Source organism: Drosophila novamexicana, unplaced genomic scaffold (genome assembly GCF_003285875.2).
Source record: "Drosophila novamexicana strain 15010-1031.04,08,12 unplaced genomic scaffold, DnovRS2.1 tig00004549-arrow-arrow-pilon, whole genome shotgun sequence".
In the NCBI taxonomy this organism is placed as follows: Eukaryota; Metazoa; Arthropoda; class Insecta; order Diptera; family Drosophilidae; genus Drosophila; species Drosophila novamexicana.
In genome coordinates this window covers 1,440,577-1,467,580 of record NW_020825047.1, presented here as the reverse complement: position 1 = coordinate 1,467,580, position 27,004 = coordinate 1,440,577, and the positions used below count along the sequence as shown (strand labels likewise).

Below are 27,004 nucleotides of genomic sequence, written 5' to 3'. Positions count from 1 at the left end.
CAATGCGTCGCGTTGCCAATTACTTTGAGTTTGATGTGCCATTGATTGCTAACGCTTTTTGGTATTCATGTCACTTGCAGCCCTGGCAGCTCTCTAGTCTGCTTATTACAATAATCACTATAATTGGGCTTTACTTTGACAAAGACGGAAAAAACTACGTGATATGCATTTCGGCCAACGCCGGAGCTATGTTGGCTGGCAATTAATAAGCCAATTTCTTGGCACCACTCTTATCAGTGGACCACGTAAATCAGCATTATGTTGAAAACGAAAATGAAAATGAGCTCAAAATTCAATTACAGCTAGAGCGGGGGCAGGGCGCATTAAATCGCCTTCGTCTTTCAAGGCGCCACCATAAATCAACCACCACCGCAAATGAAGACCTCGCATAATTTTGCCAAGCCAGGTATGTGTCTATTACATTTTAAGAAGCTTTAGAAGCAAACTTAACTAGCAGCAGCTCATAACTCATTGCTTTGCTTGGCTGCACGACGTTTTGTCGCATATTTTAATTTGTTTTCTAATTTATGAGCAGCTTAGCCGTTGGCGTTGCCAACCTAACCGAATAGTGTTGCACCATTTTAATTGTTTGATAATGTTTACGTCCTGCGAACATAATAGCATAATTAATCGATATTAAATGAACACAGCAGCAGCAACAACAACAGAACAATAAACACCGGAAAACCTACAAAAGGTTAAATTAAACGAAGTAATTGTTACCGAAACAGACAACAGACGAAACACTCCCCCACAACTCGAGATCCAGAGTTTCTGACTGGAGGAGGGCTGGGCACACTGGCACAATGCACAGCAAACAGTTGCCCAGACACGCACAAGGCATAGCCCGATGGGTTTTTAGTGTGAGAGGGAGCGGGGGTAGCTCGTTGAGAGTTTTTGATTTTTAAACGGTGTGGAATGGCTGGGAGGGTGACACTGTAGAAGGGGCTGACTGGTAAAGCGCACAAAGTCACACTGCAGGCGGCGGCACTGAGCCAGGGGTTGGTGCGCAAAGTGATTTAAATGCATTCTTAATGGGATGAAATTATGTGCTCGGTCTGATTTGCGGTTTGACGTAGTAGCTCCAGACCAGCTCAAGGGCAGCCCCCACCTCTTCTATAAACGTATATAAATATGCATAAGCTTGCGCTTTTGATGTACGCCCTGTCTAGCTAAAACGAACCTGGCACATCCTTCGCATAGAATATTAATCTTAAGCTAACTTATGTTGCTCCTTAACTACAATTTCTTTAATTAAAAACCTTGCCTATAAAATTCTAATTAAAGTTAGGAATTCGACAAGTACAGCGCGAACCACGAAATCCGCTTAAAATCATAACAAAATAACAATTTGTAGCGGATCCCGCTTAAGGGTCACATTCAGAGTCCTTATCTATGCTAAGCAGCGGTCACACACTTCCTTTGACCCCGCTAGCGTAAGCCTCTGCCCGAGTGGGATAGAAAAGCTTTAGACAGGAAAGGCGCACGAATTTTATATTATTGTATTATATACTTGTGTCAGTTTTATTTTACTTTATTTGTATAATTGTTCTGCTACATTTTGAAGCGCAATATTTTGAGCTGAGCTGTTAGAGTATATATTCATACTTAATATATTATTTAAATATTTGTATTTAATATTTCTGCAATTAATATTTGAATAGAACCAATAAAACAATATATTGAAAAGTATATTTTAAGCGATAAATGTATTTTAGTGTATTTATAAAAACATTAACATTAATATTTTATAAAATATTGCTTTTAGGATATTACAAAATTATGTGCTTTAGAAAGATTATATTAAACAAGTAAGAGGTTCTAGTCGGGAGCTCCCGACTAGGGGATACCCTGAACCCTCTTCTTCCAACATCAAATGCATACATTTATTCTATTTTAGAAGCTATATGTCAAGTTTGGTGACTCAAGCTCTTATTATTTACCAAAATTGCCGAAAAAAACAGGATATCGATATCTATTTTTATTGATTGCTTGGAAACGGAGTAAGTTATCGATCATTGGAAACAAACTCGATCTGCACAGGCACTAGGAACACCTACATCTAAAATTTCAAGTGTCTAGCTCTTATAGGTTCTGAGATCCTTGCGTGCATACATACGGACAGACGGACATACATACAGACGGACATGACTAGATCGACTCGGCTATTGGTGCTGATCAAGAATATATATACTTTAGGGGGTCGGAGATGCTTCATTCTGCCTGTTACATACATTTGTATTTTGCACAAATACAATATACCTTTTACCCATTTTTAATTGGTTCAGGGTATAAAACCGACCAATACACTAAATACTAGAAGAGAAAATAATAAGTAAAGCAATTAAAATTTTACAATAGAAACGAATTTGAAAATATACAACAACACTAATTGAATGTTCTAATTCCCGTGTCCGACTCTAAATACAAATATTTACAAGCCTTATACCAGTTCTTTATATACAACGTTTAACAAAAATTGTTTATTTATAATTTGTCTACCTTTTGACTAAACTTGTCCTGATGATCAATTCAAAACTTAACTTACGTTACTTCATTTCCGAAACGAGAAGCGCCTAAAGTTTGTGCAGCGGGTTTGGCAGATTCTGTGGCAGCAGATGGCCATTCGGAGCAGGAATATTTAAATGTACTCTACAAACAGTTGGTCCGGTAAACTCATAACGATGTAGGCAAGTGGAGCGCGCGCGCAGCTCGTCAGCACTGCCCGGAAAGTTAATGGGTTCAATGGCCAAATGTGGCTCGGCCACATAAAGTTCATCGCCTGCATAAATATTACAAAAATTATAAGTTTATCTATGATTAAAAAACCGAGCACAGTTTACCTGGCAGAGCAAACACCATGCCATCGCTGCAGTTGTAACCCACCGGTAAAAACAAAGTAGTGCCCAATATGCTACGCTGCGTTGCAAAGTGCAGCAGTTTCCGGTAATCCGGGATAGCTAGCAGGCGTAAGAGCTCATAAATTTGTGGTGGCATAAGCCAGAGTTCCTCGTGCTGGTACATACGCAAAAATTCGACTGGAGTGCGCCACTGTAAAAAGATTTTACATTTTTATTTATAGATATGGGTGAGTTGCACTTAAGTTAGTTACCAAGCACTCCTTGACCTCAGTCGGCTCTGCGAGCAGGATAGGCTGGCTGTCCAAAAATACCATGAAGAAAACTGTTTCATGGCTAGAAAAACAAAAAAATAGTTTGAATTCAAATCAAAACCAAAAAGTTCGATTATGTAGTCTTTCGACCATTTTCCCGCCAGGAAAAGTTTAAAGACAATCGCATGGCAAAGGAAGAAATTTCAATTAACCTATTCCACCAATTTTCCACCTGGGAAGACAGTTTATAAACTAAAACTTCTTCAACCCCATCGGACTCACCCTTTTTTAACAATCGCTGGACTCGCCCAGGCGGACCACTCGTGAAGGGCCCACAAATCCGGCACCACTTGCAATTCACGGCACAGCTCTAAAAATTCACTGGGCTTATTATGTACACGTCGCTGCCAGGACTCACGATCGAAGTGCTGCTGCTCCGGCTGAAACTGCGCTGTCAGAGCCACAGCATCCAGTTGATTCAGCTGCGCTCGGCTGCGGCAAATCAGAATGCCCACCTCCTCGAAACACTCACGCAACGCCGTCAAGCGTAACGTAATTTCCCTAATAAGCCACAAAGATTAGATTTAATCGGTATATGTATTGCACCTTGTACTGACCGTGCCCAAATTTTGGAGCGTTTAAAAAAACGATCGTAGCAACCGTTGCCTTGGGGTGCCAATATTCCTGGCCTATGTTCACTGATGAGTATCAGGCTACGCAGCGACTCTTGGGACACGCCAAACTGCTCAAAATACTCCAGCCAGGCGACGCTCTCATCCCCCTCCACGTCCAGTAGGCCGCCAGGAAAAACAGTTTGATTCTGCGCTACGGCCGTGGCCTCGCTGCGCTTCAGCATTAATAGCTATGGAGAACAAAAACAAAATTATTTTGTGCACCTGTTGCTTCTAATGTTTGTCACTCACATTGTAATCCTCGCTAGCTGCTGCGGCTGGTGCCACCAAAATGAGGCTCGCCGAGGTGCGCCATCTAGTGTTCGCATTTGTTGCACTCTGCTGCTTTATTTTATTATCCATTTAATACTTATTTTGTTTGTTTTTATTGCCAAAAACCTGTTGCTAATAGGTAAAATCAATTGGATGCGCTTTGGACCGTCAATAATATCGATAACAACGATAGCAACGCGATTAACTCGAAATCGATTACTAAGTGATAAGCGCAACCACGATTATGGTGCGGGGGTACAGCTGCACCTTAAAACATTTATTGCTTGTTTTTTCACGTTGCGAGGGTTACCATTTGAATTCTGAGGCACAACTATTACATATTAGATTTTCTATATCAATCGTTGAAAATGATCAATTATTCACCATGAAGACTTTTTCGAGATAGTTTTCTAATCTTTCTGATCTTTCAATATTAAGCCTCCACGAAATTGAACCGGAAGCCTTTCACCATGATTAGCTGCGTTAATTCACTGCCAAAGTCAAAGAAAATCAATGGCTGTCTTAAAAATTCACAAGTTTATTATATTTGTTTCGTTTAGTATATAGTTACAAAACAATCAATTATTTAGCTAATATAGCCTCCGGCTAAGACATTACTACATCAAAACACAAGTCTGAGCTGCGAACCCGTCTGCTTGATATTCAGTTAACTGAAAGGCTGGGTCACTTAGACAAAGGTACCAAGGTGCATAATATAAGAGACAGCCCTCGTAACCATTAAGTATATGCACACAACATTTTCACAAGTACATATATATTTATATATTTAATCAGCTTTCGCCATTTAATGTATTTCTGGCTTTATTTAATGTGTTTTCGCAGACCATTTATGATCATGCCAGGGTATTATGATTTCTCTTTACTGATAGTTAAGCATAGAATTTGGTGCACTGTTTTGATTTTGATATACCAAGTTATTTTGGTTATCTTTTTTTAAAACATACATATAAATCTTATAATATAGTTTTCCCATACAATCTAAATGTTTTTACAGCTTGCCTAAGCCAGGGTGTGAGTGCGTGTGTGTGTGTGTGTGTGTGCGGTAGGTGTTGGTGTGGGTGTGTGCTCAAAATGTAACTAGATTGCCAATCCGATCGCCACCTGTCGCTTTTGTGCTAATCATCGTTACAAAACAAAAGTTTTCCACGCCAAAAGTTTTTTATGCCTTCCCATCTATTCGTCTTTCTTGGTGCCAGCGTCAATATTGTCATCATCATCGTTGCTATCGTTATCATAGTTGGTCGGCTGCTCACCATTACGCAGCAATTTGCCAACAAATTCGTATTTCTCCTTGAATTGCATTTCCCAATCGCGCACTGAGTCCATTTCCATGGTGCCCAGATCGCTCAGATCATCGTAATCATCCTTATCGTTGGCCACCACACTGAATGTGGCCAGATTGCGCGATGCATCGCGTCCGGCAAATGTGGCATATGGTCCGCCTGGGCCATAGAAACGTTTGCCCTTGGTGACGTCATAAACATTGCCATTGACAGCAACCAAGACACGGCCATCTGGCTGGTTGCCATCATAGGCTCGCAGCTCCTTAACAGTAAAGTCACGACGCAATTTGGGCAACTCCGGCTCAGCCGGTTGCTGTGCCAAATCCCGTGTGCCCGGTCCCTCGCAACGGTCACGCACTATTTTATATACCAAAAAGCAAATGATTGAGAGCAGAGCCAGATTCATGGGACTGTAAAAGATTTCACGAAATGCGGCCGCCAGAAATGACGAATCGGCTGTTGCATCAGCTTCGACTGTATTTTGTTGGGATTCCATCTTTGCAAGTTGCTTCTTGTGGCTCCGGTAACCGATTGCGATTGTTGAACTTTGCACACGATTTTTGTCTGCGCTTTCCTCGCTTTATTTGCGGTGCGTACGTTTGTATGCGATGTAAATTGCAAAGTGAACACAACAAATACAAGCGCACGATTCTTGCATTTATTTATACACAATATGTTGATTTCTCTTTCTAGAACAATGTATTTTCTTTTCACCCTGTACCAGTGCCTTTAAACAGCTGAAAAGCGTAGTGCTGACAGCTGACACGAGCCAGCGAACTGCAGGAGCAATCGGTTATCGGTACTAGAGACACGCTATCGGTTACTTGTTGCTCCTGAATGTAACGGACGTCGAAACATATTTATCAACACTACCGTTCAAAATTCGTGCACAACGGCAACCGACGACACAGCGAACTCCGATTACAGCAGCAGCCGAAATAACAATAAACATTTGTTGTGCTCAGAGTAAAAAATCACTTGACAGATAGCTGAAGATGCACACAAACACGTGCCACTGCAGCTGCCCAAGTGGTGAGTAAGTGGTACATAAGGGCTAGCAAGACTCAGCCCAAGGCACTTGCATTTTCTGTTTCCAAACTGAAACAATATGAAAATTCTGTTAACAATCATTTTGCTGGGCTGCATCTGTGCAAGCTCTGCTGAAAAGGAAGTCAAGAATATCGAACAGCTGGTGGCGGAGAATACCAAGGAACTAAGCGACACCAAGCTTATACTACATCACATTGATGCCACAAACGAACGAATTAAGGCCAGCATAGAGCAGCAGCGCGCCTGGCTGGAGTCCATTAAACATGTTGATGGTCTGCTGGCAAAACTGAATCTATTTCTTGATGCGCAAGGCGCTGTTGTCCAGGAGGCTTTTAACAACATAACGCTCAAGTCTGGACTACATGCGGAGCGTGTGTCTAAGGAGCTATGCGGCCTGGTACGCCTGCAGCTCTCCACACAACAACAGATTAGCGGCCTGGAACAAAAGCTGGATGCCCACCAGAAGCATGTGCTTCAGAATGCACGGAGCATTGACAATAACATACTGGAGCTCACCAAATTGATAACTCGCGCCGTTTTACCACAGCTAAATGGACTGCAGTGCTCCTTCGATAGTCTGGAGACATCGCAAATCAACATAGAGGTGGAGCTCAAGAGTTTGACACGTGTCAAGGACATTAGTGAGGATTCCAATCGCAAGCTGAAGGTACTGGGCGACCAACTGGTCAGCTTGAATCGCACCCAGGACGCACGTCTCGCAGTCCTCACGCACGCTCTGACACAGCTGAAGCCTCTGAATACCTGGCAAATTGAGCACGCACTACGCGAGCTCATAATTTCCCAAAAACGCATTGAATTGGATCTGGAGGCTTGCGAGAGACGAGCATCGCCGCATTTCGCCAATCTGCCTAGTTCCGCCTCCTATTCAGCCTATGAAATTAAATCCCACGCACCATCACCGCGACGTGCTCAGCCCAGCAAGCAGGTGGATCTTGAGCAGGTCTGGAATGCCGAGGAGCAGAACCATCAGAGTATGTTATGACAAATAATAAAACTCATATAAAACACAAGCTTACTATCCACATCTTTTTCAGATGCGCACGGTAGTCCCTACTACGCTATCGCCCACGGACAGGCACCTGAACCGAAACCCAAACCCGGCAAGCCATCAAATGCTATGCACAGCCATTTTGTTGCGGCAGCTGCCAAACCCGCTGGCCCAAGCTCCGTCTCCTGGCAACAGCCTCTACCGTGGGAAGCTGTTTCCTCCTACCAATCCGGTCCAGCGTCCAAGCCCAAGCCCAATCCACTAGCATGGCCAACTGAACCACACTATCTGTCCGCTTCAGCGCCCGCGCCTAAGCCCTATCAACCTGGTTCGGGTCGCAGGAGACCCACAGCAAACCAGAAGCCATGTGCCCAGGACCAAAGGCCGCACAATCCACCGCGGCACTCAGCTCACGCTAGCTATGGACCAGCAGCTGCACCAGCAGAGTCTTATTCCCAGCAAGGCAATAAACCTGGTCGAGCGACGCCCCAGCAAAGCCATGCTCCCTGGTACGGTGCCCACTCACCATCCGACGGCTACTAAGGCACATCAGCTTCATGTTTTGTGAATTTAGCAATTATTTAAACTAATAGATATAGCCCAAATATACATACATATGTACAGCAATGTTTTTAGTCAAAAGTTTTAGACCATATAATAAATTATATAAACTATAAACAACGGTTTTTAAAGATAATAAGTTCTATTTAGACAGTTTTTTTCGGCTTAACAAGTTAAACCCGGTAAAATTTTTTATAAATTCAAGCTTATAGCTGCTAGTATAAACTCTCTATTTTCTATCCTATTTAATCTCACTCTAGTATTTACAGCAAGCGAATCCCTAAAGGGATTTTGGATTTCGAATAGATTTACTGGCGTCCTATGATTTTCTACATCCCTTGCATAGGGTATTATAATTTTGTCGTGAAATGTGTAACCTATAGAAGGAGACATCTCCGACCCCATGAAGTATATATATTCTTGATCAGTATAAGCAGGCAAGTCGATATGGCCATGTCCGTCTGTCCGTCTGTCTGTTTCTATGCGAACTAGTCTCATTTTTAAAGCTATCGCTAAGAAACATTTTAGAAGCGCATCTTTCTGTTGCACGCTGTATATATGTCGGAACCAGATGGATCGGACTACTATATCATAAGCTGCCATAGGAACAATCGTTCAAAATGTTGTATGCAAACTATTTTTGTTCAAGATAACTTAACCATAGTCGGCATTAACTATATTCCCTGTGCTTCTTAGATACGGGCAAACCACTATAAACCTTATTGGGTCTGCAAGGGTATTAAATATTCGGCGTGCCAAAGATTTCCCTTCTTTCTCGTTAAAAAGTCGTATCCTTCCTGATTGAGTTACTTAAAATATTATTTTTGTAAATTTACTATTTAAAAAATTAATGTAAAATTAATATTAACATAATACAAAATATATAATCCATTAATATCTACAGAAAGTGCTCAATCGCAAATTAGAATAATTCAGTTCGGGGAATTTATATATTTATATATATATATATATATATATTTATATATATATATATATTTTTTTTTTTTTAATTTAATAATTCCTTTAACATCCTATTTCACGGATATTTATACAAAATAATATAAAACAAAAAGGATTTTATTTTTTTCGGAACAGTTGTGATTATTAAAAACTCGAATTTTCACTACAATATAATAGCCTGTAAGGTTAACCTACATTTTACTGAATGAATTTATTAAAATGTATATTTAAAATTGTGCCGCATTTTTGGAACAGTTGCATACAGCCGGAAAGGTAGAATTTGGCACGTTTACTTTTTGGACTTACACTTGAAAATGTTGGTCAATCGGGGGCTCCAAGTCTATTAATAGCTATCATAGAAGAATGTCAAGACGTGACCCAACAAATGTTTAAATTATTTTTTAGTCCAAAAGTCGTTGAACTATTTTTTTGGGATGATTACGAGGGCTAAGACCTAGAGCTTTTGGCAGCTGGAACTGATTTTAAGATTCGAGGTTATGGAAAATTGTGATTACCTGTGATACGAATTATGCTAGCTTATCCTAATAACTAACAATCCCCCATTTCTTAATGTTATCAAATAAAATATGGAGCGCTTAAGCTCAATGCTGCCGCTGATTAGGTCAAGTCGCACCTGGCACGCACCAGCTATTCACAGCTGTGAGTATTTAAGATGTAACCCACGCCAACTGAGGGCAGTTCCAAATTAACGGTCAAACATGAAATCTCAACTAGTTGTGCTTATTGTGTGCTTGGCTGCCTTATGCGTCGCCGAGGAGCAGCAAGCGGAGCAGGTGCGTCCCATAACAAATCAATAGCAAATTGCATTTCCATAGTCAAATCCTCTCCAGCAGCAAGCAGCAGCGGCTAAGCACGTGGAGCACGGCCATAACCCAAGCAACGACCCAATCCGTCGCATTTTAGAGGAGAATACCGAGGTGCTGCAAAAATTGGACATTAAAGCACATAGCATTAGCAACTCCCAGAAGGGCATTGAGAACAAGCTGAGGCTGCTGGGCCAGGATGTAGCCGGTATTGGTCGCTTGGAGGATGGACTCAAGAAACTGGAGCGTGTCTCGGAGAGCAACTTTCAGCAAACAGCCAATGGCATCAAGATCCTGTCGGCCAGCATCAAAGCCGCCGAGAATAGAACAGACAGAGCTATTGTGAGCTTGGCACGTGGCCAGCAGGATATCAAACAGGTGCTCGTCAAGGTGGATGCCAATCAAAATAGATATGAGCGTAACCTAGATCAGGTGGCCAAGTCGGTGCACCAGCACCTATCCGGTCTGGATAATTTGCTCAAACAGTCGGTGCTCAAGGAGCTGGTGGCGCTTGTGCAACTCTCCAAGAAACTGGACCATGCACAGCGCCACATTGAGGGCAAGGTCAACCATTTGGATGAGCTGACGGCGCTGAGCAGCATTACGGCCAATAAAGTACAACATCTGGAGCTGGGTTTGCGCTCCGTAAACAGCACACAACAGCGCCAATTGGCGGCCATTGGGCAGACAGTGCAGCAGGTGGGCGCCACCACCTGGCAGATTGACAATAAGTTGGGCGTGCTCCTAAGCACACAGAAGAACATTGAGCGTGCGCTGGTGGAGTGCAAGAAATGTCACCACGAGCCCGAGCACAAAGATCACATTAAGCTACCAGAGCACCCACAAGAGCACTGGGAACAGCCTGCCTACATAAACTACGAGTAGGTAACATAATCCTAAATGACTTTTATGATTAACAATACTCTTAACAATTTCTAGACACAAGGATCAACACAAAACACCCTCGAAGCCGGACTACGATAGCGGCTATGCCAATGCGGATGAGGCTTCCTACCTGTACCAGCTCTGGTATGGCAAGGATGATAAATAGATCATCACAGCTTCTTGCCCTTGCAGCGTAAGAGTTAATCCTCATAGAAGATGAGACATTCGTTGCCATCATGTTTATAATATGCGTTTTATAACTGCGTCAGTAGTCTATATACCCATTGGCATCTACAGTTATAATCAATGTAACTTAAAGCTGGCTATATTAACAATCTTTTGCAAATTGATTTCCTGTATATGCATATTTAATTACAACCATCCGCTAATTAGGTATACATATAACGAAAGGGTTTTAAAACGGATATTCATATATATAATAATCCTTAAAAGCATTTGAAATCTTTGATATTGATAAATATCTATAGATATTGTAAGGGCATAACATCTTCTTTTAACTTATCCTAAAGATATAGTTGACACTGCAAGCGGAAAGAGTCCTCGGCATTCCCATAGTTCTTGTTCTTTGTCGTTTATTTTAACATTTCTTTGTTTAGAAAAAATATACAAAATATAGTTCGTTTTTAACTAAAAATTGCACCTGATAAAGCCTCTGTTGTATTTATGGTGGAATGACACCTGCAACAATCAATTAACCATTTATAAATTGTTAATAAAGTTATTTGTTGAAAAGTAAATACCTGTGTTTTCATCAATGCATTTTTATGCTTCTCACGCTAAAGACTTCTTGGATCTATGGGGTTGACCTGACCATCGGCAGGCTTAAAATTGATATGGAGCTGCGATTCGTACTGATTCTTATGCTCTGAACGATGCAAATTATTTTTGGCCAAAGAGCGAAATTCCTCTGTGGAGAGGCCTGTCTCGATTTTGTCGTTGCTGGCATCGGGATCTTCGGGATACATGTCATCACCGGGCAACAAATGCACCAGTCCATCTGTGCATTTGTACATGACCGGGTGTGTGAGCACATAGCCCATGGATGCGCGCTTCTGTGCAAAATGACGCAGTTCCTCCAACGTTTGGAAGTTGAGACAACGCGATAGTTCATAGTATTGCGGTGGAGGCAGCCAAAGTTTTTTTTGTAGCGTAGCCTGCAGATAATCCAAGGGGTCTCGCCACTGTTTTGAAAATTAAAAAATTAGCAGGGATAACCAAAACGTTTTATCTCTGATCGTTTGCCTACCGCATAGTCCTTGACTTCGTTGGGCTCCGTCAGCACCTGTGGCTGAGTCTTGAGTGCGGCTAAAAAGAAGGCAGTTTCAAAGCGTTTTTTGAACGTGGAGGGCGTCCGCCAGGCGGACCATTCGTGCAACGCCCATAGATCTGGCAGCACGTCCAGCTCCTCGCAAAGCGTTAGGAACTTGCTGGCATCATTGTGCACCACATGCTGCCAGTGCTTACGGTCGAATTGCTCATTGAACTGCGCATAGCCATCGGTGCTGGTCAAGGTTTTGCGATCACGGCAGAGTAAAATGCCCATTTCCTCAAATGTCTCACGTAGCGCAGTCAGACGCAGCGAAACAGCCCTGAAAAGGGAATGGAAATGGAATGAAAATTGAAGAACTATGAAATTTTCTACTTTACGAATTGAGAGTCTCATCAAGGGTGTTCGGTGAAACAGCCACCGGGAAGAGCTGTTGCAATTTGGCAGCGTTAATGTCGTATCGCTGAAAGTGTTTTAGCCAAGCGGGTGAGCTGTCTACCGCTTCACAAACGCCGCCCGGAAACACGGAAGAATCCGGCATGAAGCTGGACTTGGAGTGGCGTGTGAAAAGCAGCGCCTGTAAAATAAATCTAGTAAGCAAGCTGCTTTAAATATAATGTAAGTATACAAACATTGTAATCATAGCAGGACGGCGCAGCACTGTTGTCCTTGGCCAGAAGTATTAGGCTGGCGGATTGACGTATTTTAGCCAACACTTGCTTCGACATGACTTAGGTAATAATAATAACGATACGATAACAATGCACGCACCTATCGATCTGGCTGATGGTGGAGGTGGGCTGGCGCCACAACTATCGCTTGCGCCGATATTGTCATTAGTTGGCCACCACTTGCATCACCTAGGCCATAAACTATAATATAAACTGTGAACATATCGATCTGCCTGTTTCAAAGTGAGTTTACGCCCATTCCAGTTACCGTTTTCAACTATAGTTTACTTTGCTAATCAATAAACGCAATAAGCGATTACAAACATATGAAAAGCACGCAGCTATCGATCTGGCTGCTGCCGTAACTATCGATTGTATCGTTAATGTTTTCGATATATTTTCCAGCTGTCGAACTCTCGCCTCGCGGTGCAAAGGTGAAAATAAAATATGATTTCGATATGAATTAAGTGGTTGAAAAGCCACGATCAGTTACCAACTCCCAGCATGGCGACCTCAGATAAAGTTCGGGTCAATGGGTATAGGCCATCAGCCAGCTTAATTCTAGCAGGCAAAGCGGTGTCCAACTCAAAAGCGCAATTTGATTACAATGTAAGAGTAAATAAATAAAATACAAAAAATATTTGTCACTTTTATTCTTTTGCTAATTAGCTTTTGCTAATTAAACGCACAGAGCGCACATCATATGCACTAAATCACTGCGTCTTTCCTGGCGGCGTTTTTGATGCCAACGCAGATGAATCCGCCGATTGGCTGACCTATTTTCAGCATTGTGGCATTACCCAGGCGCAGTTGGAGCTATTAAAATGCCGCCAAGCTACAGGCAGACCAGAACTCTTGAGCCGGGGCGTTAATTTCTCACGCGATATCTCACTGCGTCTAACAGCACTACGAGAAACCTTCGAGGAGGTGGGCATTCTATTGTGCTGTAAAAGTCTCAAGGACTTGGACAAGGGTCAGCCGGCACACGTGCTGTTGCAGCCACTCGAGCGTGAGCTCTGGCAGCAGCGCGTACACGATGATGCAACACAGTTTCTCGAGCTATGTCGTCATCTGTCTGTCATACCCGATCTGTGGGCACTGAGCGAGTGGTCGGTTTGGCGCACACCAGCTTCAGCGAGTCGCAAGTACGATACGGTATACTATTTTGCAGCCTTAGAGACCAGCCAAGTGGATTTGTTGCTCGAACCTACCGAGGTGGCTTCGGCTCACTGGCTGCACCCAGGCGACTGCTGGCAGCAATCTCAGGAGGGCACAATCTGGCTGCCTTTTATCCTGCTCTATGAGACGGCGCGTCTAATGAGCATGCATTGCTGGGAGCAGCTTCTACAGTTTGCGCATAATCGCAGCGCCCGAGGCTCGACGCTACTGCAGCCAATCTATTATCGGACTACTGACTGCCTGCTTGGCGTCTTGCCAGGCGATGAACTCTACTTGGCTAAGCCGGAGAACTGCACCGAGTCCATAATATTACCGAGCTCCATTAATGAACTTAATGCACTTGCCAAGCGTTACAATCGCTATATGATCTATGGCTTCGAGCGCGTGGATTTTGCCTGCAATGTATTGCCCCTGAATGGCCATTTGCCGCTGCACGCGCTTGTAAATACTCGGCTAGCCAAATTATAACATAAAATAATTTAAATATGTATATAAACTGAGTTGTGGCTAATTATAGCTCATTTGTTGTAAACTCCTATATGGATCTTTTGTTGCCGTCAAGTTAATACAAAAATTATGAAATTTTGTACACAGACGAAAATAATGTATAAAAGGGATATTTAAAAATGTATGTAAATATAATTAATCAATTTGGACTAAATTAAGCTACCATTAGTAAGCTCAGCTTGTATATTGCGGCAGGCGTGACACAAATCCTCCATTGAGTTTAAACGCTGCCTGGCGCGCTGTTCCAGGGCCTCCATATTATCCTGCTGTTGCAGTGCAACGCCCATTTCGGAGACGGCGCGCGAATATTCAATCGCTAGCAAAGTGTCGGAGAGCCCAGAATCCAGATCAGATTGGCACAGCGCACAAGTCGAGTTTCCCTCTTCAATTGGTTGACGCTTGGCGGCAATTTTATCGCCCGTGCGAAAAACCGTAGACACTGTGGATGCATAATTCAATTGCAGATTTGCCACAAACGCACTTGTCAGATTTTGGAGACTAGCATCGGACAACTGACTAGATTCATCTGACCGAAACGGTTTCAGCTGCTGGGCTTTAATATAGAACTGCACTTCCTGTTCGTTGAGGTCCTTCAAGGGACGCAGAAGCGTGACGGCGCCCTGCAGGCGATCGTCCAGCAAAGCCACATCCAAAGCAACGCTACCGCCGCGCCCCAATGCCACAGATGTTAACAGCTGTGCAGCCAGGCTGGAGCTTATGATAGGCTCAAAAACATGAGTGCACTGTAGCTGGAGGGCAACGGCGCTTATGAGACGTTTGCGCTGCTGCCGTACATAATCCTGCCGAGCTGTCAAGCTGCGCAATTTGTTATCAGTTGAGTCTAACCGAGAGGCACTGTAATCCTTGAGCAGCTGCAAGCTGTGGACCTCTGCACCCAGCTGTATCGCATAGAACTCAAATGGCGCATAACGTTTACGCAGTTCGTTTAGCATTGATAAAGGATCATTCGCGGACGGCGATGATCGATCATCTATGTGAAGCACACGTGCGCTGCAGTGCAGCCGCTTGAAAGTGTTTTGCGTTTGCGCAAAGTGTAACATGTCCAGCAGAACTAAAGACTCGGCGCTACCGTCTACCAAAAGTAGAACCTCAGCATTGCGTGGCAGCGCCTTTGCCGCCCCCAATGCCGCACGAAATTTGTGCCTGGCATAGCTGAGGAAACATTCATGGCATTCAGCGGCACGAAAGTTCAATTTGTACAGCTCCAACGAGTTGAGACCGCACTTGTTGCAGCTGCCTGCAGTAATAACAGTGCCCACTATTGAGGAACCAGGCAGCATAGCATGCGTTGCGCCTTCGTCACCAAAATCATCTTCGCCAATGCTACACATTAAATCTAAATTTCAGCAAATAACGAAATATAAACTAACCCTTACAACAAACTGTGTGTGTTAAGAATTAGTGATGATATGTGAACCGATAAGACATATCGTTATTAGGGCTGTGCACAGGGATGTTATGGATTTCGATAGCTTTATGTATCGTCTTAGATTGCGATATGCAGCCAACTTTTCTAGCAAGCAACCTTGCGCCCAGCAATAAAGTGCAGTGAAAAATATAAAAATAACTATTTAAAACCGTAATTTGTTATACAAAACTATTGCATAAGGTTAATTTAGTGCATAAGGTATGTGTACAAAGTGTTAATTTATAGAAAAGAGTTGATAAAATGTCCCAAATTTGAGCGCAAAATTTTGGCTGCTCCCTTCACATGTGTGCGTGCAAATGTAAATTTGTGTGCCCATGAGTTTGTGTGTGTGTGCTGTAGTACGCAAGCAAAAGTATCGGGTAGCAAAATCGAGAAACTTTCTTATTGGAACATACACAAACGAGTGGCTGCCATAGTGGTGAGGTGGACTGTATGTACGTTCAAGCCAGCTGTCAGTCACTACAAAGTTTACATCAATATTTTGAAGTCTACGAAAATCAAGTAAAAAAATATTCATAAATATAAATTGTGCCCAGCCTACTTAAAGGTATGCATGCTAATGCCCTTTTGGTGCTAATACAATAATAACAACAACTAAAACGCTGGCAAACAACGTGTGTGATAAGCGATTTAAAATACAAAGCACTTTCGTTGAGTTTAATTGACCGAAAATTTCAATTAACATGAACAGCAACTCTGCAAGTAGCCAGTGTTAATAACTGTTTTTGCTTGTGTTTTTCAGCATTCTAGCTAACATTGTACATATAGTGTATAGTGCAGTTAACTCGCAGCAACCGCACAGCCTTTGTGGCGGGCAGAGAGAGACAGCGAGTGAAAAAGTGAGCAGAGTGAGGCAGAGGTCATATTAAAAATAAGTATATTTTTGGGCCCCCTAAAACGATTACAAATAAAACGCAGAGCAGCACGCAGACCAACGCAAGCACAAGGCATACAACATTTGGGGCCATTCAATAAAATGATATTGGAAAACTCGGATAAGCTCAAGGATTGGCTGAGCGTTGTGCTCGAGCCACTGTAAGTAATTGACTCTTCACTAACGATTGACTTCGATAGCTACTCGGTATAAAATTAAATATATTAAAAATATACATTTTTTTTTTTTTTTTTGTTTTATTTTAATTGTCATTTTATAGCTGCGATGCTGATTCCTCGGCTTTGGCGCGCTACGTAATTGCGTTGCTGAAAAAAGACAAATCGGATAAGGATCTCAAGCGCATCATGATTGAGCAATTGGATGTGTTTCTCTCCGAGGAGACGACACGTTTTGTTGATCGTCTATTCGATGCCATTGCCAGCGAGGAATATCTAACGATGCCCGCTCCAATGCCAGCGGCAACGTCGGGCATTGCGGAACTGGAGCTGGAACATGATTTGGATGTTGTGGCCGATATTGAGGCTGTGTTGGCTGCCAATTCATCGCCGCCACCGCCACCTGCGCCAAAAGATATTGTGATAAAACCAGATAGCAATCAACAGCAAATAACTAGCGATAACAACAGCAAGGAGACCGCTACGGAAACGTCTAGCGCCGGCGGCAGTGCCTCAATCGCCACAGATGCCAACGCAACGGGAACACACAGCACCAAGACAGCCTTCGATGTAAGTAAAGCTCTCTTCACTCTAACAAACACTCTCCCTCAATAAATTGTTTAATGCTTACAGCACAAAACCAAAGACTCTCACAGCCAGCAGCATCAGCAGCAGCTAGTGCATCATCATCACAGCAGCAGCGGTGGTGGAGGTGGCGTCAGCGCTGCGGGTTTTGTGCGCAGCGCTAGCCCGCCACTGCGCAGCAGCGGTCCAGCTGGTAGTGGCGCCTATGCCGCCGACAAGGAAAATCAGCCGCGTGACAGTCGCCGGCGTCGTGCCTCATTGCGTTCCCGTTCGCGTTCCCGTTCACGATCCAATGATCGCTCGTTTAGGCGCTCGCGTTCGCGGGATCGTCGCATCAATGAGCGCGAAAAGAGCCAGAGACAGTTTCGCAATAAATCGCCACCGGGCGGTGCCAGTGAGCAGCGGCACAGACGCAACAACAACAATAACACTTTTGACAGGCGCCGCATTGGCAACAACAACAGCAACAATAACAACAACGTGGATGAGCGCAATCAGCGCTTTGGCGGCAACAAGGGTCGCCACTCGCCGCGCAGTCGCTCAATATCGCCAGAATCGCGCAATGCTCGTCGCAGCAACAACATAGAACCAGCTGCCAGCTCATCAGCCTCAGTGGCAGCGTCAGCGCCTGTGCCGGTGCCTGTAACGCATCCAGTGGCTGCAATGGTTCGTCAACGTTGCCGCGACTTCGATGAGAAAGGCTATTGTGTGCGTGGCGAGACATGTCCCTGGGATCATGGCATTAATCCAGTAGTCTTTGAGGGCATTAACAATTCAGCGCTAATGATGTCCATGCGCGAGTACAATCCAGATGCGCCTGAGATTTGGGCACGCGGTGGACCAGCCGGTGTGCCGGGCGTGCCTGCCGCAGGCCCAGTTAATCAACAGGCGTTGCCAGTACCGCCCCAGGCTGGCCCAAACAACATTAATCCGTTCAGTGGCAATGTGCGTGCATGTGCGCCCCTGGGTGTACCCAATCCCGCTGATTACGCACGACAGCCTGGCCAAGCGCCACAAGTGCCCGCACCACCGCCAATGATGCCATTTCCCTTTAATCCTACAGCCGTGACAACACCCCTACAGCGTCAACTCATACCTATACCCGTAATGGATGGCGGCGCTGGAGGTGCCGGAGGTGGTGGCATGGCCGCTGAGATGGGCAAACGGCGCTTTGAGCTGGAGGATAGCGTGGCCATAGCTGATGTGCCCAGCAAGATGCGCAAGGTGCCAATCAATAGTCGCCTTGGACCGCGTGTCAATCCGAATATGCAGCAGCACAATAGCTCCCTGGAGCTGCGCAAAGTGCCGCGTGGCCTAAATACAATAGCGCATCTGAACAATCATTTTGCTAAATTTGGTAAAATTGTCAATATCCAAGTGTCATATGAGGGTGATCCCGAGGCGGCCATTGTCACGTTCTCCACGCATGCGGAGGCGAATGTAGCCTACCGCAGCACCGAGGCGGTACTCAATAATCGCTTCATCAAAGTCTTCTGGCACAACGACAACAACAGCAATAGTAACAACAACAACAACAACAATGAGGCGGGCAACTCGAATGTGAATCGCAAGAGTCAATATCACTTGCATAATGTGCCCGCGGTGCCGACGCCGAATGCGGACAGCGCCAAGATTACCAACAACAGCAATAATACCAATCAGACCCAACCCCTTGGCGAATCGGGCAGCTCGAATAATGCTTTGGCAGTGCCCACAACGGAACAGGCGCTTGCCAGCACAGCAGCGCCCGCATCCATGCGTCTAAAGCTCAATACAAATGCCACACCCAATGCGGCAGCAAACGGTGGCGTGCGGGCGCTAACGCCGGCGGCAAATGCGGCGAGCATACGCAAAAAACAAGAAGAACAGCAGAAGGCAATGCATCAGCTGGCAAATGGGCTGCGTAAGCGCAAGCAAGAACTACTCCAGAGCTATGTGAAACAAATGAAAACGGCGCTTGAACTAGTCGAACGCATGGATCAACAGGATGTGCAGCGTGCGCCGACGCTGGAAACGATCAAAGTACTACAGGCGACAATTGATAAGCTTCGCAAGGATGTGCACGCCGATCAGGATCAGCTGCAGGCGCAAATCCAACAACAACAACAGCAGCAACAACAACAACAAACGCTGCCCGTTAAAAAAACCAAAGAGCAACAAAAGAAGGAACTGCTCGACATGGAACTGGAGCTGATTGCCCAGCAGCAGGAAGGCAATGATACAACGGCCATACAGAAACGTCTAGAGGAGCTGCAGCGCACGCTCTCAGCCACAGCTGGTGGTGGCTCATTGTCTGGCGGTGGTGCCAAGTTGCCCGGTGGTGGTGCACGCAAACGTGCCACATATCCTGAAGGCTCCACGCGTGTAGATCGACGAACAAAAGCGATTGTGGTCACCGGCTTTGCAGCCGAGGAAGCCGATTTTGTGCTGGGTCACTTTAAGGTGAGCAATCGAAAAACCCATTCCAATTAAAGCCCACTTAATAAGTTGTTTGATCTTGCAGCATTTCGGCGAAATATCGAAGCACGATGTGGACCGTGAGATTCCCCAGCTGATACTCTCCTATGCTACGCGTCTAAATGCCGAGCAAGCGGTGCTCCGCGGCAAAATGTACAAAGACAAACGGTTGCAGGTGAGCCCAAATCAAGTCTCAGATTGTTTTCGATAAGCATGATCATTGCAATTGCAGATATCCTGGGCACCCGTGGTGGCGGCGCCTGCCGCTGTGCCCATGGGCGCACCGGCTGATAAATCGCCGGCAGCGTTGGCCTCTCCGGCTGGCGATAAACTGGACAATCCCAAGCAACTGTTGCATTCATCGGTCAGCGAGAGCGAATCTGTGCTGGGCAGCGATACACTGCCAGAGCTGCGGCTCGAGGATGAGGAGGAGGACGAAGAGTCTGAGGATCGTTCCTGGCGTCGTTGATGTAACGCCATGCGCTGCTCCTAGTGGCTGGTTATCTCCATGCGGCTCATAATCGTTAGAAAAGCATTAATTGTATTTCTATTTGTTGTTATTCTATATCCAAAACGTGCACGTACACATATATATATAGATATATATCTAAATATGTATGCATGCAAGGCAAACATCGTTAACTGTATACAAAAACAAAAAAAAAACTAAAAAAAAATATGCTAATGTTATGTACCATATTTTAAACTAAAAGGCTGGCCGCCACACACCAACAAACAACACACACACACACTGGAAATTTGCAACTGTTGGTAGCTCCATTTCTAATCCAAGAGCTAATAATCGATATACGTCTTAAATTAAAAGAAACGCTCTTAATATTACTAATATTTACGGAATATATAAGTTATAAATGTATATGTACATTGCATTCGGTCAACGAGTGCAATTAGCTAAGCGCCTATATATAGTCCACAATTAACAAGAGCCGTATATAACATCAATAACAAACAACAACAAAATTAGAACAGAAACAACAACTACACAACTATGCGTTACAAATGCAAAACAAATGCATTGATTAAGCATCCTTATATTAGGTACTTTGTATTTACATACTTTTCCCGCTATCCTTATGTTCAGATAAAACAAAAAACAAAAAAGCAAAAAATTACTAAACAAAAAAAATGGTAAAAGCAAATCAAAGTTAAAACAAAAAACAGCAACGTGAATACAAAAGCAAGTTATAGAGAGAGTATAATAAATAAAGTAAATAGTTTCGTATTTGCTATTAATTTCACATAAAACAGAAAACTTGTTTCGTTTCAAAGTGGCATTTGACACGCAGAAATGGGAAGGTCTCAGATTTCCGCTCAAATGGTCATGCTAATTTAATAAGGCTTTTTTATGAGCCACTTTTGCCAATATTTAAGGGTATACAAAATTCTATTAGCATGAATTTCTTCAATCAAGCCCCCATTGAGAATCCGATAAGTTGAATCCAACGATAAACCACTAACCAGGATATCGATAGTTCGTGTTTCCTACATGCCTAGCTTGTCGATAGACAATGTGTAGTGCTGAAAGGAGAGTTCTATCGACTTCATCGTGCATAGCACTCATCTCTATGAAAAATAATTATTGTGGCGGGAATTCATGGGTTTTTCTCTTGGAATGTTTTTAAATGCTTTTTAGCCCAATAAAATGCTTACGGTTAGCCAAATATGCGCGTCACTACTCTAAGCTATCAAAGGACATGAAGTTTCTAAATGTGGCCGAAAAGAATGATGCGGCCAAAACGATTGCCGGGCTCCTATCAAATGGATCCGCGCATCGGGTAAGCAACTAGTTTATTATATATTGGATTGCACATTGGTTTATAAATAATAATTTTAGCGCGAAGGCTACTCTGTGTACAATAAAGTGTACGATTTCGAGGCACAGGTGCGCGGTCGCAATGCCAAAATGGTTATGACATCTGTGTCGGGTCATTTGATGCAATTGGAGTTTCTCGTCTCGTACCGCAACTGGCGCAATGTGGATCCACGTTCGCTTTTCGATGCGCCCATACGCAAAAGCATCGGTGAGAACTATGAGCCCATTAAGCGGACACTGGAGCGCGAGGTACGTGGCTGTCAGGGCCTGATCATCTGGACGGATTGTGATCGCGAGGGCGAGAACATTGGCTATGAGATTATTGATGTATGCAGGGCTATTAAACCCAATTTGACGGTGTATCGTGCAAGTTTCTCGGAGATTACGACGACTGCAGTGCGCCGCGCCTTGCAGCAGCTGGGACAGCCAGATAAACGCCAAAGTGATGCGGTGGATGTGCGCTCGGAACTGGATCTGCGCACGGGCGCGGCAATTACACGTTTCCAAACGTTGCGCCTGCAACGTCTGTTTCCTGAGAAGATTGCAGACAAGCTCATTTCGTATGGCAGCTGCCAGATACCCACGTTGGGCTTTGTGGCCGAACGCTACAAGGAGATCGAAGCATTTGTCTCCGAGCCCTTCTGGAAAATCAGGGGTAACTGTTTAGCATAAACTTAAGATGACGTTGCTAATGCATTACTCTTGCAGTGCTGCACACCATTGAGGATTTGACGGTGGAGTTTAATTGGGCGCGTAATCGTTTGTTTGACAAGGAGGCCTGCGAAAACTATTTCCTGCTCTGCCTCGCTGAGCCAGAGCCGCGTGCAACCGTAGAGAGCGTAACAGTTAAGCCTAAGCACAAGTGGCGACCCACACCGCTGGATACCGTGGAAATGGAAAAGTTGGGCTCACGCAAACTAAAGCTATCCGCCAAAGAGACCATGACCATAGCAGAAAAGCTATATAGCAAGGGTTTTATTAGCTACCCACGCACAGAGACCAATCAATTCTCCAAAGAATTCGAACTGGCGCCACTCGTTGAGCAGCAATCTGGCCACGAGGCGTGGGGCGCATTCGCACAACGTGTGCTGGAATGGGGACCAAATCCGCGGAATGGCAACAAATCCGATCAGGCGCATCCCCCCATACACCCCACTAAGATGGTAACAAGTAAGTTTAACGCTGTAAAGGTAATCTATTTAACTATTTGTTCTGATGATGGATGACTGATTTAATGTGCAAATTTTGAGTTTCAAACTTTTCGGAGAAATCATCTGGGTAAAAGATGAGATTTAAGGTTGAATGTACAAAGGCTTCATAAGGTCGACTGCTTACGATCAATAATATATAATATAATAATAATAATAATATAATATAATATAAAAATAATATAATAAAATATAATAATAATATAATAATAAATACTATAAATATCAGCTATGGATTATTCAGCCTTAAGGTCGGAAAATGGACGGAAAAGTGTTTTAGGAAGTTTACTTTCGATTTTGTAAAAAATTAATGTATTCGCGATGCCCCAATATTGAAAAGTTCACATGGCCGTTCCGAAAAAGGCCGTAAAACTTATTTTAAATTTAAGAGACCATTATTTGCACGGAGAAAACCAAGCTAATAGTTGCCTTAATGTTAAAACTCTACTCGCAGATCTCCAGGGCAACGAGGCACGCGTCTATGAGCTAGTCGTGCGTCACTTTCTCGCCTGCGTCAGCAAGGATGCCGTCGGCTCGGAGACAATTGTTAATATAGACATTGCCGGAGAGAAGTTCAGCGCCAATGGGCTGGTCATACACGAGCGAAACTATCTGGATGTCTATGTGTATGACAAGTGGAGCGCCAAGCAGATACACAACTATGAGCAGGGCCAGCGTTTTGAGCCCACAGAGATTGTGTTGCACGAGGGCGCAACAACGGCGCCGCCGCTGCTTACCGAAGCGGATCTCATAGCGCTGATGGAGAAACATGGCATTGGCACAGATGCCACTCATGCGGAGCACATAAATACCATCAAGGAGCGTGGATATATAGGCGTTGTGGACAAGGGCGCCTTGGTGCCGGGCGTTATTGGCATGGGCCTGTACGAGGGCTATGATGCCATGGAATTGGCTTTGGCGAAGCCGCTGCTGCGTGCTGAATTTGAAGCGGATCTTAAACGCATTTGCCTAGGCGAAAAGGACCCCAAGCTGGTGCTGCGAGAGCAAATAGCCAAATATAAGCAGGCCTATCAACAGATTATGGAAAAAATCACAGCCATGGATGCAAAGATAGCGCAACGGATTAATGAAACTCCGGCGGCGGCGGCAACAAGTGATGCATCGCAGGAGCAATCGATCAACATGCCGCGCGAACTCTGCCAATGTCCCAAATGCGAATTGGCGCCTCTGGTGCTCAAGCCCAAGAAGAATCAGACGAGTTTTTTCATAGGTTGCTTTAATTTTCCCGACTGTAAGAATGTTATTTGGCTGCCCGAGGAGTGCAAGGAGTACAGCGTGCTCGACGAGTGCTGTCCCAGCTGTGGTGAGGGATACCACATGCTCAAGTTTCGCTTAAGCAGTGCCTACTATCGTGGCCTATTTAATGCGCCACATGGCTGGTACAAGAATTGTTTGCGCTGTGATGAGCTCTTTAGGAGCACCTTCAACATTAATCTGGATCAGGTAAAGCGCGTGGGCGGCATCGTGGGGCATGCGCCGGGTTCAGGCGGCGGACCAGGTGGAGGGGGAGGTGGTGGCGGTGGATCTGATCGTGGTCCAGGAGGAGGTGGCGGCGGTTCTGGTCCACGCGGCCCTCCAGGTGGCGGCGGTTCTGGTCCACGTGGTCCTCCAGGTGGCAGCGACGGCAGCTCCTGGGGCACTGCATCCAATTCAGGAACTCAAAAGCCAGCTAAACCGAAGCGCAACAATAAAACCTCAAATGAAACAACCACAGGCCCGCGAAAGGCAACCAAAACCAAGCGCACGACCGCTCCAGCAACAACAGGCGGCATTAGAAACTACACCACCAGTACCAACCAGCACACTGCCAGCCTGGATGGCTTCTTCGACAGCAACGATGGCTTCGACGAGCAACTACTAGCTGCTGCAGCCATGGCCGAATCAGGTGCCGCTCCAACTCCACAACTTGATGCAGACATTGCGGCCGTCTTTGCTGCCGACGATGATGCAGATTTTGAGGCGCTTCTGGAAGCTGGCGACAGCAATAACCAACCAACAGCTCCGACAACAGATAACTTAGACACCAGCCTGACGCAATGGATGCGCAAAGCGTACGAGGCCGAAGAACAGCCAATGCTTTGGGGCAGGCAGGCGCGTGCTGCTGCGGAGGCGCAGCCAACGGCGAAGCGGCCGCGATTGATTGAAAATATTGTTCCTACAGATTCTGCTGCTCCTGTGGTGCTTTGCAGCGGCTGTCATCTGCCGGGGCGTCAGCAAACTGTGCGTAAAGATGGACCCAACCATGGCAGACTTTATTATAAATGCCCTAAGCCCAATGAGTGCAAATTCTTTCAGTGGGCAGATGAACAAGCCCCTACAGCAGGCGCCATGGCAGAAAGCGATTGGGGTACTCGAGGAGCTGCAGGAGCGAGGATGAACAGTGGATGGGGTGCCGGCAGTAGCACAACCAGTTGGGGCACAGAGGCCGCAGGGCAACAAAACAAAGGAAAATCTCGGGAAACCGACCACTTAAGTTGGGGTACAGGAGGATCCGGCCAGCTGGGCGCAGGCACCTCGCAGCAGACCAGTTCATGGGGCACAAAAGCAGCTGCTCAGCAAGGTACGGACGGCACATTGGAAGCTAATACATGGGGCAGTGGCAGCACCTCCTCTAGTTGGGGCACAAGAAGAGCTTCACAGCAAGGAACAGGCGACTCGCAGCATACCAGTTCATGGGGCACAAAAGCAGCTGTCCAGCAAGGAACAGGGAACTCGCAGGAAAATAATTCTTGGGGCAAAAAAGAGACTACGCAACGAAGCGCTAGAAATTCTCAAGAATCCCATAGCAACTATGCTTCAAGTTGGGTCACAAAGCCAGCGGCACAGCAAGGAAATGACAGTTCCCAGGCATCAAATGCCCGCAACAGCAACCACAACAACAACTCCTCTAGTTGGGGCACAAGCGCTGTCACAGGTGCCGTTCAGCCAGCGTGGGGCAGCAGCAACAACATGTCAGCGGCCAGTTCTCGAAGCAATCAACGTGGTGGTGGCACCATTGTACGCTCCAATGGCAGCAGCACTGTGACTGTCACCAAACCCATGCAGCCCGGCGCCGTAAATTGCAACTGCGGCAAACCAGCCAAAAGTCTGACCGTGCGCAAAGATGGGCCCAATCAAGGACGACCCTTCTATGCGTGTGAAACGCGCGAAAAGTCCTGCGGCTTCTTTCAGTGGGGCGATACAATTGAGCAACAAGGTGAGCATTGGATCCAATTGATGACTACGACTATTTAATACTCTCTATCCAATTAGCAGGCAGCTCGAATGCATCGAGGGACAACGCCAAGACAAGCACGGCCGCCAGCGCTCCCGCTGGCAGTCGCACGCGTCGCTGTGGCCTGTGCCGCGCCGAAGGACACACGCGCCAAAAGTGTCCGCGAAAAGCCGATTTTGACTACTGATCAAAACATAAAAACAATTACCTCGGTAATTATATTCAATTTAATTTTAAACATTTATTGGAGCAAGCAACAGACATCGGTTATGTATATAGCTGCATAGCGCAAAAAAATGGATATGTAACATACACACTCGCACAGTTAAGGTACACATTCTGTATATACGATTTATATATATCGAAAATTGATCCATACTTAACAAACAAATATTTAAAGCTCTAATTGTTGAAGATCTTGAAGAGAGCAAAGCATTAAATTAGCCATATACTGCCTAACACTCGTTGAACAGGCCCTATGTAATTTGTAAATAAAATGCCTCATATTTCAAATCATGATATTAAATTTGTCACAAATGATTGTAAATATATCTGGAAAAATTTAAATCTACACAGTGAATGCTAGAAAACTATAAATGCTTAGAATTGACATTTGATAAACAATTGTTAATTGAATATTCTAAAAAGAAATTCTAATTTTTAATCTCGTAAGTTTTAAAGGTTTTTTCTTTATTATTTGAAATATTTTCATTTTAAGAATTTGAAAGTTTATTTTCTTTTTTAGTTTGTATTTAATTTTTTTGTGTATACTCATAAATATTTTCCGAATGTTGATCTTTTGGAAGTTCTAAATTTGTTCAGCTTGCGAACGTTCTCTGTATTTTATATCAAAAAATTTGTTATTTAACTACAAAGTTGAACATTAAAAAT

At 44.7% G+C, this 27,004-nt stretch overlaps 9 protein-coding genes across 12 annotated transcripts; 5 read left to right on the top strand and 4 right to left on the bottom strand.

Moving 5' to 3' along the window:
- Positions 1-2,433: 2,433 nt before the first annotated feature.
- LOC115769237 (nucleoside diphosphate-linked moiety X motif 19) lies at positions 2,434-4,219 on the bottom strand. Its single transcript, XM_030713953.1, has 6 exons — positions 4,036-4,219; positions 3,730-3,974; positions 3,395-3,673; positions 3,113-3,194; positions 2,844-3,051; positions 2,434-2,782 (listed from the first exon to the last, which is right to left on the bottom strand). Exons 1-6 carry the CDS (start codon positions 4,144-4,146, stop codon positions 2,577-2,579), a joined length of 1,131 nt encoding a protein of 376 aa, XP_030569813.1. The 5' UTR covers positions 4,147-4,219; the 3' UTR covers positions 2,434-2,576.
- Positions 4,220-4,814: 595 nt separating this feature from the next.
- On the bottom strand, positions 4,815-6,086 carry LOC115769258 (membrane-associated progesterone receptor component 1). The gene has a single exon (XM_030713968.1). It carries the CDS (start codon positions 5,854-5,856, stop codon positions 5,251-5,253), a length of 606 nt encoding a protein of 201 aa, XP_030569828.1. The 5' UTR covers positions 5,857-6,086; the 3' UTR covers positions 4,815-5,250.
- A 79-nt stretch (positions 6,087-6,165) lies between these two features.
- Positions 6,166-8,008, top strand: LOC115769257. Its single transcript, XM_030713966.1, has 2 exons — positions 6,166-7,402; positions 7,466-8,008. Exons 1-2 carry the CDS (start codon positions 6,469-6,471, stop codon positions 7,960-7,962), a joined length of 1,431 nt encoding a protein of 476 aa, XP_030569826.1. The 5' UTR covers positions 6,166-6,468; the 3' UTR covers positions 7,963-8,008.
- A 1,651-nt stretch (positions 8,009-9,659) lies between these two features.
- Positions 9,660-10,815, top strand: LOC115769193. Its single transcript, XM_030713897.1, has 3 exons — positions 9,660-9,734; positions 9,792-10,645; positions 10,704-10,815. The coding sequence occupies exons 1-3, from the start codon at positions 9,660-9,662 to the stop codon at positions 10,813-10,815; spliced, it is 1,041 nt and encodes a 346-aa protein (XP_030569757.1).
- A 331-nt stretch (positions 10,816-11,146) lies between these two features.
- On the bottom strand, positions 11,147-12,685 carry LOC115769166 (nucleoside diphosphate-linked moiety X motif 19). Its single transcript, XM_030713865.1, has 5 exons — positions 12,570-12,685; positions 12,318-12,514; positions 11,917-12,259; positions 11,411-11,851; positions 11,147-11,348 (listed from the first exon to the last, which is right to left on the bottom strand). Exons 1-4 carry the CDS (start codon positions 12,663-12,665, stop codon positions 11,447-11,449), a joined length of 1,041 nt encoding a protein of 346 aa, XP_030569725.1. The 5' UTR covers positions 12,666-12,685; the 3' UTR covers positions 11,147-11,348; positions 11,411-11,446.
- Positions 12,591-14,360, top strand: LOC115769165 (nucleoside diphosphate-linked moiety X motif 19). 2 transcript variants are annotated; one of them, XM_030713863.1, is made up of 3 exons: positions 12,591-12,672; positions 13,014-13,217; positions 13,278-14,360. In XM_030713863.1, the coding sequence occupies exons 2-3, from the start codon at positions 13,113-13,115 to the stop codon at positions 14,253-14,255; spliced, it is 1,083 nt and encodes a 360-aa protein (XP_030569723.1). In that variant the 5' UTR covers positions 12,591-12,672; positions 13,014-13,112; the 3' UTR covers positions 14,256-14,360. The 2 variants fall into 2 exon arrangements, with proteins under 2 accessions (XP_030569723.1, XP_030569724.1); XM_030713864.1 differs by lacking the exon at positions 12,591-12,672 and adding an exon at positions 12,771-12,851.
- Positions 14,361-14,393: 33 nt separating this feature from the next.
- On the bottom strand, positions 14,394-15,710 carry LOC115769164 (cytoplasmic tRNA 2-thiolation protein 2). Its single transcript, XM_030713862.1, has one exon. It carries the CDS (start codon positions 15,644-15,646, stop codon positions 14,444-14,446), a length of 1,203 nt encoding a protein of 400 aa, XP_030569722.1. The 5' UTR covers positions 15,647-15,710; the 3' UTR covers positions 14,394-14,443.
- Positions 15,711-15,848: 138 nt separating this feature from the next.
- On the top strand, positions 15,849-20,436 carry LOC115769163 (zinc finger protein swm). Of its 2 annotated transcripts, none has more exons than XM_030713859.1 (6): positions 15,849-15,942; positions 16,487-16,779; positions 16,899-17,364; positions 17,428-19,821; positions 19,883-20,011; positions 20,069-20,436. In XM_030713859.1, the coding sequence occupies exons 2-6, from the start codon at positions 16,721-16,723 to the stop codon at positions 20,303-20,305; spliced, it is 3,285 nt and encodes a 1,094-aa protein (XP_030569719.1). In that variant the 5' UTR covers positions 15,849-15,942; positions 16,487-16,720; the 3' UTR covers positions 20,306-20,436. The 2 variants fall into 2 exon arrangements, with proteins under 2 accessions (XP_030569719.1, XP_030569721.1); XM_030713861.1 differs by lacking the exon at positions 15,849-15,942 and adding an exon at positions 16,190-16,291.
- Positions 20,437-21,548: 1,112 nt separating this feature from the next.
- LOC115769296 (DNA topoisomerase 3-alpha) lies at positions 21,549-26,789 on the top strand. 2 transcript variants are annotated; one of them, XM_030714024.1, is made up of 5 exons: positions 21,549-21,632; positions 21,692-22,325; positions 22,379-22,840; positions 23,333-26,095; positions 26,155-26,789. In XM_030714024.1, exons 1-5 carry the CDS (start codon positions 21,552-21,554, stop codon positions 26,298-26,300), a joined length of 4,086 nt encoding a protein of 1,361 aa, XP_030569884.1. In that variant the 5' UTR covers positions 21,549-21,551; the 3' UTR covers positions 26,301-26,789. The 2 variants fall into 2 exon arrangements, with proteins under 2 accessions (XP_030569884.1, XP_030569883.1); XM_030714023.1 differs by having other exon boundaries at positions 26,152-26,789.
- The last annotated feature ends 215 nt before the right edge of the window (positions 26,790-27,004 follow it).

Bases quoted from the DNA above. Each gene is read 5' to 3' on its own strand.
- LOC115769164 (XM_030713862.1), bottom strand. From the start codon at position 15,646: ATGTGTAGCATTGGCGAAGATGATTTTGGTGACGAAGGCGCAACGCAT.
- LOC115769296 (XM_030714023.1), top strand. From the start codon at position 21,552: ATGAAGTTTCTAAATGTGGCCGAAAAGAATGATGCGGCCAAAACGATT. The intron at 21,633-21,691 runs GTAAGCAACTAG...TAATAATTTTAG, and splicing joins CAAATGGATCCGCGCATCGG to CGCGAAGGCTACTCTGTGTA. The intron at 22,326-22,378 runs GTAACTGTTTAG...TTACTCTTGCAG, and splicing joins GCCCTTCTGGAAAATCAGGG to TGCTGCACACCATTGAGGAT.
- LOC115769258 (XM_030713968.1), bottom strand. From the start codon at position 5,856: ATGGAATCCCAACAAAATACAGTCGAAGCTGATGCAACAGCCGATTCG.
- LOC115769237 (XM_030713953.1), bottom strand. From the start codon at position 4,146: ATGGATAATAAAATAAAGCAGCAGAGTGCAACAAATGCGAACACTAGA. The intron at 3,975-4,035 runs GTGAGTGACAAA...TGTTCTCCATAG, and splicing joins CAGCTAGCGAGGATTACAAT to CTATTAATGCTGAAGCGCAG. The intron at 3,052-3,112 runs GTAACTAACTTA...ATCTTTTTACAG, and splicing joins CTGAGGTCAAGGAGTGCTTG to TGGCGCACTCCAGTCGAATT.
- LOC115769257 (XM_030713966.1), top strand. From the start codon at position 6,469: ATGAAAATTCTGTTAACAATCATTTTGCTGGGCTGCATCTGTGCAAGC. The intron at 7,403-7,465 runs GTATGTTATGAC...CATCTTTTTCAG, and splicing joins CGAGGAGCAGAACCATCAGA to ATGCGCACGGTAGTCCCTAC.
- LOC115769165 (XM_030713863.1), top strand. From the start codon at position 13,113: ATGGCGACCTCAGATAAAGTTCGGGTCAATGGGTATAGGCCATCAGCC. The intron at 13,218-13,277 runs GTAAGAGTAAAT...TTTGCTAATTAG, and splicing joins AAGCGCAATTTGATTACAAT to CTTTTGCTAATTAAACGCAC.
- LOC115769193 (XM_030713897.1), top strand. From the start codon at position 9,660: ATGAAATCTCAACTAGTTGTGCTTATTGTGTGCTTGGCTGCCTTATGC. The intron at 9,735-9,791 runs GTGCGTCCCATA...AATCCTCTCCAG, and splicing joins AGGAGCAGCAAGCGGAGCAG to CAGCAAGCAGCAGCGGCTAA. The intron at 10,646-10,703 runs GTAGGTAACATA...AACAATTTCTAG, and splicing joins CCTGCCTACATAAACTACGA to ACACAAGGATCAACACAAAA.
- LOC115769166 (XM_030713865.1), bottom strand. From the start codon at position 12,665: ATGTCGAAGCAAGTGTTGGCTAAAATACGTCAATCCGCCAGCCTAATA. The intron at 12,260-12,317 runs GTAAAGTAGAAA...TTCCCTTTTCAG, and splicing joins CTTGATGAGACTCTCAATTC to GGCTGTTTCGCTGCGTCTGA. The intron at 11,852-11,916 runs GTAGGCAAACGA...TTTTCAAAACAG, and splicing joins ACGAAGTCAAGGACTATGCG to TGGCGAGACCCCTTGGATTA.
- LOC115769163 (XM_030713859.1), top strand. From the start codon at position 16,721: ATGATATTGGAAAACTCGGATAAGCTCAAGGATTGGCTGAGCGTTGTG. The intron at 17,365-17,427 runs GTAAGTAAAGCT...TAATGCTTACAG, and splicing joins GCACCAAGACAGCCTTCGAT to CACAAAACCAAAGACTCTCA. The intron at 20,012-20,068 runs GTGAGCCCAAAT...TTGCAATTGCAG, and splicing joins ACAAAGACAAACGGTTGCAG to ATATCCTGGGCACCCGTGGT.